At 53.1% G+C, this 14419-nt stretch overlaps 4 protein-coding genes across 4 annotated transcripts; 1 reads left to right on the top strand and 3 right to left on the bottom strand.

The window, feature by feature from the left end:
• Window positions 1-606: 606 nt before the first annotated feature.
• Window positions 607-1311, bottom strand: BROUX77_002364 (uncharacterized protein; the record flags this gene model as incomplete). The annotated part of the gene is made up of 1 exon (XM_073746896.1): window positions 607-1311. The coding sequence occupies one exon, from the start codon at window positions 1309-1311 to the stop codon at window positions 607-609; it is 705 nt and encodes a 234-aa protein (XP_073607446.1).
• A 1550-nt stretch (window positions 1312-2861) lies between these two features.
• Window positions 2862-3698, top strand: BROUX77_002363 (uncharacterized protein; the record flags this gene model as incomplete). The annotated part of the gene is made up of 1 exon (XM_073746895.1): window positions 2862-3698. One exon carries the CDS (start codon window positions 2862-2864, stop codon window positions 3696-3698), a length of 837 nt encoding a protein of 278 aa, XP_073607445.1.
• Window positions 3699-3832: 134 nt separating this feature from the next.
• On the bottom strand, window positions 3833-11159 carry BROUX77_002362 (uncharacterized protein; the record flags this gene model as incomplete). The annotated part of the gene is made up of 3 exons (XM_073746894.1): window positions 3833-9982; window positions 10058-10511; window positions 10591-11159. 3 exons carry the CDS (start codon window positions 11157-11159, stop codon window positions 3833-3835), a joined length of 7173 nt encoding a protein of 2390 aa, XP_073607444.1.
• An 845-nt stretch (window positions 11160-12004) lies between these two features.
• On the bottom strand, window positions 12005-14087 carry BROUX77_002361 (uncharacterized protein; the record flags this gene model as incomplete). Its single annotated transcript, XM_073746893.1, has 5 exons — window positions 12005-12447; window positions 12519-13029; window positions 13606-13698; window positions 13813-13839; window positions 14085-14087. The coding sequence occupies 5 exons, from the start codon at window positions 14085-14087 to the stop codon at window positions 12005-12007; spliced, it is 1077 nt and encodes a 358-aa protein (XP_073607443.1).
• Window positions 14088-14419: the final 332 nt, after the last annotated feature.

The following is a 14419-nucleotide window of genomic DNA, read 5'->3' as shown; positions in this document are numbered from 1 at the left end:
CTCGTTTCATTGTCTCTGTCGACCCGTGAGCCTTGTATCCTCTGGGCACTATGACCAGCCAAGTGGGGCAGGAGAGAGGCAGAGCCGAGTTTTCCTTTCTTCCGCTGAGGCTCAAAAGAGCCAAGAAGCACTTGGACATTTCCTGAACCTTCGAGCGTCTTCCTTCGCCTGAGTCCACGCTCTGCTGGCCCTGGGGCCTCTGCTGACCCTGTGGCGACCGTGCTCGGAGGTCAGCTCCGAATGGGCCTCAGTCAATGGAGTGTACAGTCTACATGGTTTATTGTGTGTACATGCATGCACTCTAAGCTATCTTCCACCCTCCGGAAGCCTTATCCGAGCTCTTCGTGTTACTTGGCCTCCAAGATGGTAGCTTGTCTTTGTCCAACAACACACGGCAGGCTATCGTGGAAAGGGCGCACCGTACAGTGTACCCGCACTGTGTGTTATGCGCGCTGACACAGTGTCTCGCACCCTCGTCATCAGTTACACACACACCAAGTTGCAGTTGCACAATGTCTACAAGACATGCACCAAAGAAAGAGGGAACAAAGGGACACTTCAACACACGGAGATACTAATGTGGTAGGTATCTGCCCGTTTATTACTTCATAATACCGCGAGAGCGGCGCTTAAATTTTCTGGCATGAGAGCATGTGACGCCGGCCGAACCAAGAACGGCTCGTCGTCCTCGATGCTGTCGGTCTGGCTTGGCCGTCTTGTGACAGCAGGTGAAAGCGCGGTAAGTACAGCCGGCTCGTCGTCCCCCGTGACGTCGTGGTGGCATGAGTAAAAAGAGTCCTCCCAGTAGATAGCCCGGGGCCGCTGTGAATAGCACGCCGAAGGCGCACGGCTGCTGAGCGGCGTGAGGTCATCTGGTGCGATGTCATCGAGAGGCTCCACAAAATGAGTTGCAGCGTCGGTGGAACTCAGGGTTGTATTGAATGGGCCAGAGCCGAAGCTGGCCGCCCAAGCTGCTTCAAAGGAGTCTTGACCAAGAATCGGTCCGCACGAGGGAGGCTTTGCAAAAGCGGGAGATCTGAATAGCCCAGTGTGCCCGGCGTCTGGCTCTGCAAAGCTTACAGAGGGCTCTGTGTGGTGGAAGTGTGTTGAGGCCGGTGAATGGACGGGTAGAAAGATGTCCTTTTGCCCAGAGTGATGTTTGAAGCCGAGGTGAAAGGGAAGGGCCGGTGGTCGCTGCCTTTGCTGTCGTTGGCAGTATGTACTGTGTTTGTATAATGCAACAGAGATGATAATGATGGCGAGACCGCATGAAAGTGCGGCAGCAAGAGCAGATTCGAGAATCAAAGTCATGGTGAAGGGTATGAATGAAGTTGGTAAGAAACAGAATGCGTCTCTGCAGAATACCACAATGTCTCCAAGCGCATATATACCTACGATATTTCTTCCTCGTTCCGTATCCCAGCCCGGAAAACTCAAATACTCACTAGCACCTTCTCACCAGCCTCGAAATCTGCGGCACATCAATCTACGGCCTCGCTCTTTGCTAATCCCACCATGTTCTCAAATAGAGCACACCCACAGACTCGTCCCGATCAAGCGCAATCTGCACCGCCGACCGGTTCAGCTGATGTGAGCGCTGCAGCGACAAGAGCCAAAAAAGAAAAAGGCTTCAAGGCCTGTTCCCAGCAGGCCAGCCCTCCCAGGCTGTCTTCTGCCTGTTGATCGACTCTCATAGCCGCGCAAGGTCCTGGAAGTGCGGCAGATCTTCTGCCATGACAGGCAAAGTGGACACTGAGAAGTACCGGCGAAGCAGGAGGAGAAGGGGAGGGCTACGTTGCATCCGAGAAAGGTATTTGTCGTTCTCAGAGACAGACGCAAAAAAAAAAAAAAAAAAGAAAAAAAAAGCAGAGCAAAAAGCTCGGAATGTCCCCGAGTCCAGCCGCAGGCTGCTCAGGATGGCCTTCTGGGCCTTTGAATTTGACTCGCTAATTGCGCCGATCATTCGTTCATTTCTGTCTTCAGCTACAACGGTAGAAAAGTCCAGACATAAGCAACTCACAAGGCGAGAAAGAAAAGAGCCCCTGTCTACCAGTTTTCTCTCTCTCTCTCTTTCTCCCACCCTCGTCGTCCACAAACTGTCACTGCAAACGCCTCTGCGGCACATTTTCATCCGCTCTTTTCTCCCCACCCTCGCCCGCCGCATCTTCTCTGGCCCCTGCTTTAGTGTAGAGGCTTGTAGGGATCACTACAAAGAGGCCAAGTTACCCAGTTAGCGTACAGCACAGTGGCCATGAGAGCCCAGCGTATATAATGGATGATAGAAGCCTCACTAAGTAAGCAAGTCCAAATGAACGTTCGTGTCTTTGGCACAGTGGTAGTACTCGCTCTGACAGAAAATGGGCCTCACCAAACAAAGACGGGTTGCCAGGGTCTCTCACATCTTCGCCTGGGACCCCATGTAAGTCAACCGTGTGGTGATGGTCAGGGGAGCCAGAAACAGCCTGCCAAATCGTCCAAGGATGGAAGTGAATGGCAAGCAGAAAGACCCTTGGCCAGCCACTTCAGCCTCCTTCGTCCAATGTTCTTACTTTTCTTTCTTAGTAAAAAGAAACCAGTGAGAAATTGTTTGCTATCTACTATTTTGCAGTTTTTCTTTTGAGTATCCAGAGACGAGATGCCATGCGTAAGGTCAACAAGCGTATCTTATCTTGTGGTTCGGCTGTTAGTTGTTTACTTTTCTCTAGGGTTAGATATGTCCATTAACCCTGCATCGATCCGGGGACTTGACCGGAGGGATTGTCCAACATAGGACAACATAAACTGCTTTCTCTACACCGTTTGTTTTTCACAGAAACTTGTTTCTTTTCTCCTGTCTTATCTCAAACTACCACTCCCTAAAAATGGCGCCTCTCAAAATAAATATCGCTGGCCTGGCCCTGGAAATTCCCACCGAGCCACTCACACCCGCCGCCTTCAAGCCCTTCGGCGAGGTCCTGGAGAACCCGCACCCCGATCTCGCTCCTGGAACCGCTGCTGCTGCTGATGCCGTCGCATCTTCTGCGTTGCCCTTTAATGCCGTGGCAGCCAACCAGGGTTCAGCCATCAAGTACCAGCACATCTCGCGCCCGCTTGACCTCTACGCACAGGCGCCGAGTAAGACGGCTTCGGCCGCCGTCCTGAACATGTTTGTATGCGGCTCGCGGACGCTCTCGCGGACGGCGCCGTTTCAGTCCCCGTCAGGCGCTGCTCCCGCTTGCCCAGCCAAGCCGTCGTTTTTCGCTGTCAAGATCCTCGAGCGCCACCCGTACACCAGCCAAACCTTTATCCCGCTGCGCACGCCACGCGCGTCTGCGCGCTTCCTAGTGCTTGTTGCGCCGTCGCTGTCGGAGGCTGATGGCGGCTTGGGGCATAGAGACATGCCAGTGCCGGCAAATGTGCCGCTGGCGCATCCCTGGGCACTGCCTGGCGCTGGCTTGCCGGACCTACGCCGGCTGCGCGCGTTTGTGGCGACGCCGGAACAGGCCGTCACGTATGGCGCAGGAACGTGGCATGCGCCCATGGTGGTGCTGGGAGAACCGGGCCAGGCGATTAGCTTTGTGGTTACACAGTTTGCAAATGGTGTAGCGGCAGAGGATTGCCAGGAAGTCGAGTTTGAGGCTGGGGAGGGCGAGGGCGTCTGGGTCCGGATAGATACTAGTGAGAAGGGATTGTGGAAGAAGCCAACAGCGAAGCTTTGAAAAAGGCAGCGAAGGGTGCTATTTAGAGATGGACATGGACATAGTAATATAAAAGGGTTAGTTGACACGTTGTATTCAGCTTCGATCAAGTAACTATATTAAACACTACCAAACACCAACAAAAGGTCATGTTCTCACTCCTCGGCAGTGTCATCATCAAACGCGCTCAACAGTCTTACAATCTCTCTGCTATCAAACAAAGCCCGCGCGTATGTCGACTCTGACATGAGCCTGCCAGCTGGCTCGTTCATCTTCAAGCACGGCAGCAGAAAACACCCTTCCTTCTCATTTTCGTCCTCTGGCATCACCACGTCCCCGTCTTCATCAACACTTGCCATCTCTCGTTCAGTCTCACGCGACAACACGACCGCCGAGTCTGCCAGCTTCAGCTCCCAATCGGGGAAGCGCTGCTCGAAAACGTCTGCCTCAATCGTGAAGCGCGTCACCATGTGGTAGACCCACACGTTCTTGGTCTGGCCGGGCCGGTTGCACCGCCCAATTGCCTGCCGCATGTACATGTCCCAGCTGTACTTGTCTGTCATCAGCGGCGCCGCAAAGATGATGTGGTTAGCGATTGTCAGGTTGCTGCCGGCCGACTCCGTCGACATGAGACTCTGCAGCAAAACTGGGAATCGGCCTTGCTGAAACGCTGCCAATTGCTCTGCACTATCGGGCCCGTCAGTGCGGCCGTGCTTGATGTTGCGTTCCGTCAGTACTGTTGCAATGTTTTCCTTGAGATAGTCGAACTGGGCAAAAATCAAGACTGCGTCACCACGCTCAATAATCTCGCTGGTTAGAGTAGCAATTTTGGCGACTTTGCTGCTGGTTTCCGCCGCACTCAGCTGGCTCCCGTCATCGAAGTCGAGGGGTAACATGTTCTTGACACTGATTAGTGATCCACGACTAGCGCAGCCACACTCTAGCACGCGGCAGTGGTAGTCCTCATCGACACGAAACCCTGAAGCGCACTGGCTACAGTACACATGGCCACATGTCACCAGGCAAAATATTTGGTCGTGGTGCTGGATGCCCACGGGCAGCTGGCGTCTGCATACCTGACATTGCAGGGCATGCTCGTGCACCAAGCTCTGGGCAAGAGTCAGCAAGCGGTACCGCTGGAAGGCTGGGACGAGGTGGTTCTTGATGCCGCGCTCGAGGCTTTGCACCGTCATGATAAAGTCATCAAGGCCGGCATCGATCGATGCGCCCCGCGTCAACTTGGACTGGCCGTAGTGTGGGTGGAAATATGGCAGCACACGCTGGAACTCAAATTCGGTTTCACGGGCATTACCGGAAGAAAAACGGTCCAATTTCGTTGCCAGCTGAACTTTACCTTCGTTCGGCATGCACTTGAGACCTATGGCGCGGCAGTAGTGGAACTCTGGCGCATTCGGGCCTACAAAGCCGCAGTTGACCTCGTTCTCGTCAAAAGGCTGTAGCAACCGTTCACGAGAGCGTGCACTTTCTAAGAGTTTTGTCATTTCAGCAAAACACATAGTGTCGAGTTTAGTCTCGATGAAATCCTTGATTTCAGCCTGTAGTTGCAAGGAACCTTCAAGTGTAGCAACGCTTGCAAGATCCTTGATAGCCCAAAGGGCGGCTGCCAGGATGGCCGCACGTTCAGTTTTTCCGTGATCCTCAAAGTCTAGCGCATTCATGAACTGGGGATACCAATCAAGTACCGTGTACACAGCTGGGCCTCCCTCGTGGCCGGCCCATTTGCAATCGGCAAACGTCAGTTTATCCTCCCTTAGGCGCTCAAGCATCTCGGGGCTAGGGTTAAGGCCATTAAAGATCATTCGGCGCAGGATACTCTGGATCTCTGACGGGGTCTCAGACTTGAAGATGTCGTGGATGATGGAATCGCGAAGCTTGATGGCGCCGCTCTGCTTCGTCTTGCGGGGGTCCGTTGCCGGCGCTGTCTGCAGGTTGAAAGTCGGGTCCTTTTCAAGACGCTCCGAAAGATACATCATCCGGTCCCATTGCGACTTGATCGGTTTGCACAATAGCCTAATCTGGTCCATTTGCTTGAGGTATAGTCCTCTCAGAAGAGTCTCCACGCTGTATCGGTCCTTTGTGCCATCGACATTGGCAACAGGCATGCGCATGGCTGCCATCAAATCCGTTGCACAGCCGGATCCATACATCATGAGCACTTCGGCCGCTACTTCCAGATACTTCTTAGCTGACAGCGGGACTGGACGACCCTGGCGCGCAGCTTTCGAGCTGGAGAGCTCGGCAATCATCTCGCGCAGGTCGCCCTGTACATCATCAAACACCCACTTGGCATCAAAGAGCGACTGTTGCACCACATGGTACAGCAAGGAACTAGCCGGGTTCATGGTCACGGGGACAATTAGCTCAGTCAGGTTATAGTTGCCCTGTATAGCGCAGTTGCGGCGGATGAAGCTGTGGATGAAGCGCCGCGCTTGCTCGTCGCGCTCGGCAACAAAGGCGCTGGACTTGAGCTGCCGGTACGACCGAAAGCGCTCAGCCTGCGACATGTCCTTGGTTGAGAGGCCCTGGGTGATTTTGGGGAGATGTGGTGGAATGGCTGCTTCTTCGCGTGCAATATGGACATTCAGGAGGCCGGCCATTTTGCAGATCTGGCCAAGATGAGAGAGTGGCGGCGTGCCCGAGAGAATCCACTTGGAAGTGGCCAGCGCATGTTTGAAGAATAGCACAACATGTTCCTCGTTGTATGAGAACTCGTCATACACGATACTGGCAAACGAATAGAGCTCTAGCACACTCCCACTCTTCCATAACTGACTCGGCTGGCCAACAGAGCTGCGCCACGACTGATTTAGACCTGAGACTACCTCGCTGTCTTGATTTGTATCAGCGGCAGCGCCACTCCGGCGCGAGCTTTGAGGAATCCGTGCTTTTTTAGCCTCCTCAACTTCATTCAGCATCTGCTGAAGGTGTTCCTCAGTGAGATTGTCGATATCAGCACAGTCGCGTGGATCATTCTGCTCGTCGCCGTCGCCGTCGCCGTCGCCTTTTTCTTTAACAGGAGGCCTAATCCACGAAATAGCCCTTTCATACCAGTCTGCAAGTCTGCGGCCACTTTCTTTCTCATTAATTCGAAGCTGGCCGCCAATAACAGCCAAGGCATCAAGGCGAGGCTGGTTCAGTTGGATGTCGCGGAACGAGGCCACAATTAGGTCGGCGCTCTCAAGCTCATTTCGGTCTAGTTCCACCACGTCTTTTCTAGAGTCGATGGTCACAATCTTCCATGGCTGCAAAGGATTTTGCAAAAAGGTCTCGGCCTCGCTACACCACTGTTTGACAAGATGCTGCGGCACAATGACCAGGCTAGCCTTGAGATGGATGATTCCCTCCGTTGCTACCGCTTTGCGGTCTAGCAGTGATTTCTCAAAGTCCTGGCGCCCATAGTCGAGCATCGCCAACGAAACAACCGTTTTGCCGTAGCCAACCTCATGTGCCAGAACGCCTCCCTGTGCGTAGTTATCGCGGGCAACCTCCCCGGTGAGTCGCATGTTTAGATTCGGGACCATGTATTCTTCAATCTCGCGCTCTTGAAAAGACTCCACCTTCTTGCCACGTTCTTCAACCATCCAGCGCAGAGACGCCAACTGGTCGGGCCGCAGACGCTGGCCATTGAGAATGAAGCTGGGTGGTTGTTCCATGGATTGGACGTTGGCGCTACTGCACCCAGCGGTAGTAGTCTGGACTTCTTGAATGAATGGAGTCCGGCCTCGCATCTCGTCTTCCTCGTACCAAGTCTCAATGTCTGCACGCACAAGAACTTCCTCTTTGTACTGCTTGACCAGAGCATATGCGGGTCGGGGCAGATACCCACCAGCTCTGTGGATAAGAGCTTCCATATTCAAGCTAATACGGACCTCGATGTGGCTCTTCTCTATGCCGTCCTCAAGTAACACGCCTGGAATGGTGCGCACTTGGATTTGAAGCGGTGATGGCCGCTTGCGGATGCATTCTTCAAAGTGCCAGCACTCTGCCTGGTCCGAAATTAACTCGATTATTCTGCTGTCTGAGTTAACGATGCCAGAAACACGCGGAGTCGGCGGTGCGCACAGCGGGCAGTTTTTGAAGTCGCTGCGTCTGACATCCAACGTTCCTGCGTGTGTATCTAGACATTCTACCAGGCTTTCTTCGGTGATTGACTTGAAGTGGTGATAGATCAACTTCATAATATCGGCATGGAAGCGCAAGGGGAGAGTCAACCAACCATCGCTATCTACACCAAACTTGAAGGCCATGCTGTCGTGGCGCAGGAGCATGGGAAAGAGGGCGTTGGGCCAGTGAAGCTTGTCCACAACAACACGCACAGTGACGAATGGCGTTGGATTACAGCCATATTCTTCGTGGTTTGCGTCCTGGATGCTTTTAAGGACGGGTCGGAAGACGTGTGGGTGAATATGGACACCATCAAAAGGAGGGGGGATTCTCAACTTGCTGGGACCCGTCTCACGTTCACGCAGAACCAAGTCGGTGCTCTTGGGTAGATCACGTGGGTTTCCAGTCCACCATCCCAGAATCGAAATCTCCGTCTTGACAGTGTCAATTCCATTGTTGCAGGGCATAGTTTCTGGGAAGTTGCGCATAGTAGCGAGCACATCACGGATTTCAAATGTTTGAAGGCGCCGATTGCTCCAAGCAAATACCCATTGGTCATCTTCGGGTGCCGAGATCAGGCCCGGGTCCTCAAAGAGATACATGTCCCTCATTTCCTCCACATGTTTGGCCAGGATCCGACCTCGAGAGACAGCACACTGGTCTGAATACGTATATTCGCCTTGGATCAGGCGAACAAAACGCGTCCAGAAGGGATGAAACCTAATGATGGACTTCCACTTGCCGTTGTTAAGCCACTGGGCGTTCTCAAGAGTAAGCTTGAAGCGTCTACTCTTCAGGCCAGTGATGCACAGAGTTGCCTTGATCTCATCTGCAACCCACATACACCAGTCTTCAGGTCGAGGAACCGCGTAGAGGCGCTTGTGGTCGACCACAGCCATCAGAATAGGCTTGCTCCAGTCATGAAGGTGGTCGTACTCTCGGGAAATCCATGAACTATCCTTGACAAAAACCATCCACACAACAGCGTAGCGCTCAATGACGACATGCATGTAGACATTCGCAGACTGGTAGAAGATGGTCAAGTCCTGGCCGACATGTACCTTTTCATACGCGAGGCGCACATTATCTCGGCAAAGAGCAATCACACGTTCCAGGTCAGGGTCGACCGGAACGGACGAAGGCTCCATCTCTTCCAGTGATGGGATGGTCAGGTATGGCTCGGGGACCGACTCAGGGTTGGCTGGAAGATTTTCCGGGCTGCACAGCACAAACGCATGATTGGCGAGTCTCTTGACAATCTCAACGGCCGTAGCCCTCTCGCGAACCTGAAACTCGTGGAGCGAAACAGGAAGCATGTGGTGGCGCGGGTTACCCACGCAGTCACTGCAACGCACCTCGTGGCAGGTGACACACTGCAGAATCTCTGCATCTGCCGTGCGAGTGTGTGGGCTCTCGCAGGGGCAGTAGCTGCTGCAGTCCTCAAAAAGAGACCTGCGATCCTCGCTGCTCATGGTGTCGAGTTGTTCGTGGCGTATCTGCTCTGTATCCTCCAGGTCAATTGGATCGCTGTCCTCAAAAACCACTGGGGTCTTCTCATCCTCCGTTTCATCCAGCATGGTATTGACGTAGTGGCGGGCTGGGCGGGCGAGACGCTTCTGAGGCAAACTTTCAATAGCCAACAGGCTAGACAGCAAGGTGGCGCCAACGACTGTAGTGGTCATGGCGTTGCCGGCGAGATCTTGCAGCTGCATCTGCGTTTCAATGGAGGGCACAATACGGTCTATATCAATGCCCTGAAGACCCACCGCCTCCAGCCCAAGTAGCGGACGACCCTGGTTGGTGACAAAGGGATTTCCTTTGGGTGTCAAGCACGGGGTCATTCCCAGCTGTCCTGGGGCGCGGTCAACATTCTGGGAGATGTCGTAGATGAGCAACTTGTGGTTCATGTCATACTGCTTCTGAAGACCTCGTTCATAAGTAATATCGAGAAGATCTTTTTCACGCTCTCCCAGGTCTGAAATCGACTCCTGGAAGCTATCCTCTCGGGGGACGCAATGGCCACGATGGTCCATCATAGTGTAGCGGTTACCTGTAGGAAGGCCTTCGGAGGCTCGGGCTTCGGCATGGCGCATCTGGCACATGCGTGCCTCATTCACACGCAGAGACTTCGGAGCCTTCTCAAGCACCCTGCGATGTTGAATCAGGCGCTCATCGCCCGGCTGCAAGATAAAGTTGACCAAAGGAGCAGGGTCTGGGATCTGGAGCTCAGTCATTACAGTGTCCTACTCTGCAACGATGTCCTCGCTATCACCGGCAAACTCGCGAAAGTCTACAGCAATCAGGTATCCCCGCACGCGAATATGCGGCATGCCATAGTCCTTTGAATTGCACTTGCGGTACGTGGCTACATAGCCAATCTTGGCAAACCAAAAGTCGGCAATTTCATCCCAGGGTGCGCTTATCACGTTCTCCATGATGACGATGGAGGGGCGGTACTTGCTGATGTAGAGCAGGCCTGCAAGAAAGGTGCGCGAGGACTCGCCTTTGACCCTGTCAAGGATTTTCTCGAGAAACTTTTCCACGTCAGGCTCTTCAACGGTGTAGTCAGCCTTGGAAATGTCAACGCCTGTTCCCCTTCCCAAGGCCTTTTTACTATTGTTGAGGTTAGAAAAGTCAACACATGACGAGCCAAAAACAAGTATGTCAACATCGTGGCTAACTTCCTCCAGAAAGCCTTCGGCGTTCATACTGTCAGACAGAAAGTGAAGTAGTCAGCATCTAGCAAATGACGAGAAACTCCTCCATTCTATTTTTTAAATAAACTCACGCCATGTCAAACTTGGCCATTTCTTGGACATCTCTGAACACCGGCCCGTCAGGCTTCACGTTACGTCGGATGAAAGCCTGCTTGAAGGTCTCGATCTCCGCACTGAAAATGTGGTCGAACGAAACCACATTTCCAAGTCCCAGGCTGGCAGCTGCCTCCTGGAGCTCCCGCAGAGCAAAGACCGGCGCGTCAGTGCCGGAGCACAGCGTGGCAATCCGCAGATGGACGCCACCTTCCTCAGCCACCTCGCTGAGGCCCAGATCCAACGCAGCGCGCATCAGCGCGCCAAAGACATCCTGGACACTCTGCGGCGTGCGCGGGATGGGAGCCTCGAACTCCGCGTCCGGGAGTTCAAAGGCGTGCGGCTCTTTGCCGCAGGCGTGGCTGGCAGCCGCATTTTCGGTCAGCTTTTGAGGGCTGACTTCGGAGATGTTGCCACTGGCAACAGGGGAGGACGGCATGCTGGTGCCGGCGATCATCGGGCTACCAGGATTGCCCGGCGGCATGTCCACGTCCATGGACGACTCATCCTTGATGGCCGTGTCCATGGGAGGAACGGGGGAAGACATTGTCTATATAGCAGATGAATGTCAGATGTAATGGCCAACGAGAATCGCCGATTCGATAGCAGCTTAAGTACTTCGTTCTCAACCAATCGTTACTTACAAAGAAGAGATGAAACGAAACTTGTCACTGGCGATCAAATTCCAGAACTGCTAAAGAAAACTGGCTTTGCTTCGGGTTGTAACTATCGATTTGTAAGGAACATAGAAACAAAGATCGAGAAAATCGACAGTCTTCTCACCAGAAGGTGGCTCTGAAATTTCTCCTCCCATACTTCTCTTAGTCACCACGCCTCTTTGAGATGGCAGGCTTCCAAATCTATCAAGGTTTTGCTTTAGTTGCATCTGTGTGTCTGCCAGGCAACCAGCACGGAGAGAGAAAATTATCAGAATAGGAAAATAGGCAACTAGGCGTTTTTCCAAATATTGCGCCTTAGGAAATGTTCAACGGTACAATTGTGTGATCAAATTATTTCTAGTGGTTGGTGATACAAAGTAGAAAATAAAGACACTTCTAGAAACTTCAAGGTAGTACAAGGGTTACAGACCCTATAAATAGACTTTTATAATGTTAACTCAAGCAGATGTGTCCGCCTGTCTTCATTTCAAAATTCAATACTGTACGTATGTAGCATAGGCTCAACTGGGGTCCGGCTACACATGAGCTCCCAGAAATATAAAATACAAAGCAAGTATAAACAGAAGAAACCCAAAAAGGCGCAAGCCTTTCTTTTGAGGATCTCAACATGTCGATTTAAAACAAGTCAAAACGCCCCGTTAAATCCCAACACACATTTCTTTCACTCATCAAACCCATCGCTAGTTGTCAGATCAGTCCAGGAATCGACAATTTAGTTGCTGGGGCCAAAGATGGTCTCCATGAGGATACCAGTGATGCGGTAAGGGTCGGCGTTGGAAGCGGGACGGCGGTCCTCGAAGTAACCGAAGCCCTTGGCACCGCACTCACGGGGAATGCGGATGGAGCAGCCACGGTTAGCAACACCCCAGGTGAACTTGTCAATGGAGCCAGTCTCGTGGCGGCCAGTCAGGCGGGCCTCGTTACCCTCACCGTACACGGCAATGTGCTCGGCGTGGCGGCCCTCCAGCTTCTTGATGGCCTCCTCAATGTGCTTCATGCCACCCTCCTTACGCATGGGCTCGGTGGAGAAGTTGCTGTGCAGACCAGCACCGTTCCAGTCACCGGGGATGGGCTTGGGGTGGAAAGAGACCTTGGCGCCAAACTCCTCAGCAATGCGGCACAGAAGGAAGCGAGACACCCAGAGGTGGTCACCCACTAAAGAGAACATGGTTAACAAACATTCCGTTACAAAACTTCAAACATACGATCAGGAAAGGAAAGCTTACTCTCAATGCCCTCGCAAGGACCGACCTGGTATTCCCACTGAGCAGGCATGACCTCGGCGTTGGTGCCAGAGATCTTGATGTTGGAGTACAGGCAGGCCTTGTAGTGAGCGTCAACAATGTCACGCTGGACAACCTTGCCAGTACCGACACCGCAGTAGTAAGGACCCTGAGGAGCAGGGTAGCCGTTGGTGGGCCAGCCGTAGGGACGGTCGCTCATGTCAAGGAGAGTGTACTCCTGCTCCAGACCGAACCAGGGCTTGGTCTCGGCGTGGGTCTCCATGAGCTTGGCGCACTCGTGGCGGTAGTTGAACTTGTTGGGGGTGCCATCAGCGTTCCAGCACTCGGCCATGACCAGGATGTTGGGCAGGCCACGGAAGGGATCGGGGAAGACGGCGACGGGCTTCAGGTAGACATCAGAGTCCTCGCCAGGGGCCTGGCCGGTGGAGGAACCATCGAAGTTCCAGACGGGAAGGTCGGTGGGCACGTAGCCACCCTTCTTCTCGTCAAGGGTCTATGGGGAGGCATTGGGGTTAGTGACTGCACATAGTTTTGGGGTTCGGACATGGCGTCCGAACTAATGACCAATCGTAATTCAAAGCGGCAAATTCCCATCGACTTCAGATAGGGAGTCAGAATTGGAACTCCAAATCAAACAAAAAAAAGTTTCGCCGAGGAACACCCGGATGTGCCTTCTCTCCGAAGATCGCCCCAAAGGAACCGAAGTACCAATGAGAGGAGAAACGAAGAAGGGAGGCCGAGACACGATGCCGCTGTTCGCGGTGAAGCTGCGTCGTACATCGTAAGCGCCGAGACAGAAGCTGTAAAAAAACGCAGGCAGACTGGTCTGTTTGCGAGTCGCCAAAGCCAAATTTGCTGCCCATGTCTGGTCCTCACAAAGGCCTGTCTCCGCAACAGCGTCATCGTCGCAAACAACCCCACAAAACAGGCCCAAGCATAGTGCGGCTCTGGAGGTCTGCGGGCTTTTCCAGATTGGAAGTGCTGGCGTAATGCCAAGCCATAGACCAGATGTGGGCCATCCGGGCAAGAGATAAGGGATTCAGCAGGATGGAGGGAATCATGTACTCACTCTGGACTTGGAACGGGTCGAGCCCTCGGAGTCAATCCAGATATACTCGGCCATGAGCTTGCCATTCTGCTCAAGCTTGAGGTACTTGGCGAGCTAGAAATAATACGCATGTTAGTCATTGTTTGCGCGTTCGGAAGAACACTACTCGGAGCGAGCGCCAGCGTGTGGGCGTTGTCGAGATGCCTCGAGGGCTGCATTGTGACGTACAGTATCGGTTCTAGAAACGAAGGTAGCCTATAAGCGGTTAGCATCTTGTTCGTGACAGCACACCAGCGGGCCTTGTGCAAAATAGAAACACAGCACACCCAGGTACAACAAAGCCAGAAGGCCTGCTTCCGAACTGCTGGGCCAGGCCTGGCTGTGTGGTTTTTTGAGCCTCACTTGCTCAGCTGACCACTCGGCAGGCCTAAAGGAAGAGAGAAGAACAAATGGCCGAGTTACGGTTGAGTAATGGCCACAGGTATAGCTGCATGACCTACCATTTTGGACAGGTTGTGGTCGTATGACGACAAAGAGAAAGAAAATATATAAAATATAAACAGGAGTATATATGCAGCGACAAGAGGTCCTGGTGAACAACGCTGGCACCTGGAGTGAGGATGGAGTAGAAGAAATAAGTGCAATGGGATAAAGCCAAAGAAAAAAAGAAGAGGAGGACTGGCAGAAAGGGCGATCGGAGGGGGGCTCACGGCGGTTTATATGTCTCTGTGTCTCTGGGCCCATTTTAGCTGTATGGGATCGTATCTCAATGCCTGTCTTTGTTTAGTGAGGGACCATTGAACTAGAGCTGCATACTACTTGGGATAGATAGCTG

This window comes from Berkeleyomyces rouxiae (assembly GCF_048999995.1).
Source record: "Berkeleyomyces rouxiae strain 22BRR77 chromosome Unknown BrBRR77_ptg000002l, whole genome shotgun sequence".
Lineage (NCBI taxonomy): Eukaryota > Fungi > Ascomycota > Sordariomycetes > Microascales > Ceratocystidaceae > Berkeleyomyces > Berkeleyomyces rouxiae.
This window is presented reverse-complemented; position numbering and strand designations above follow the sequence as displayed.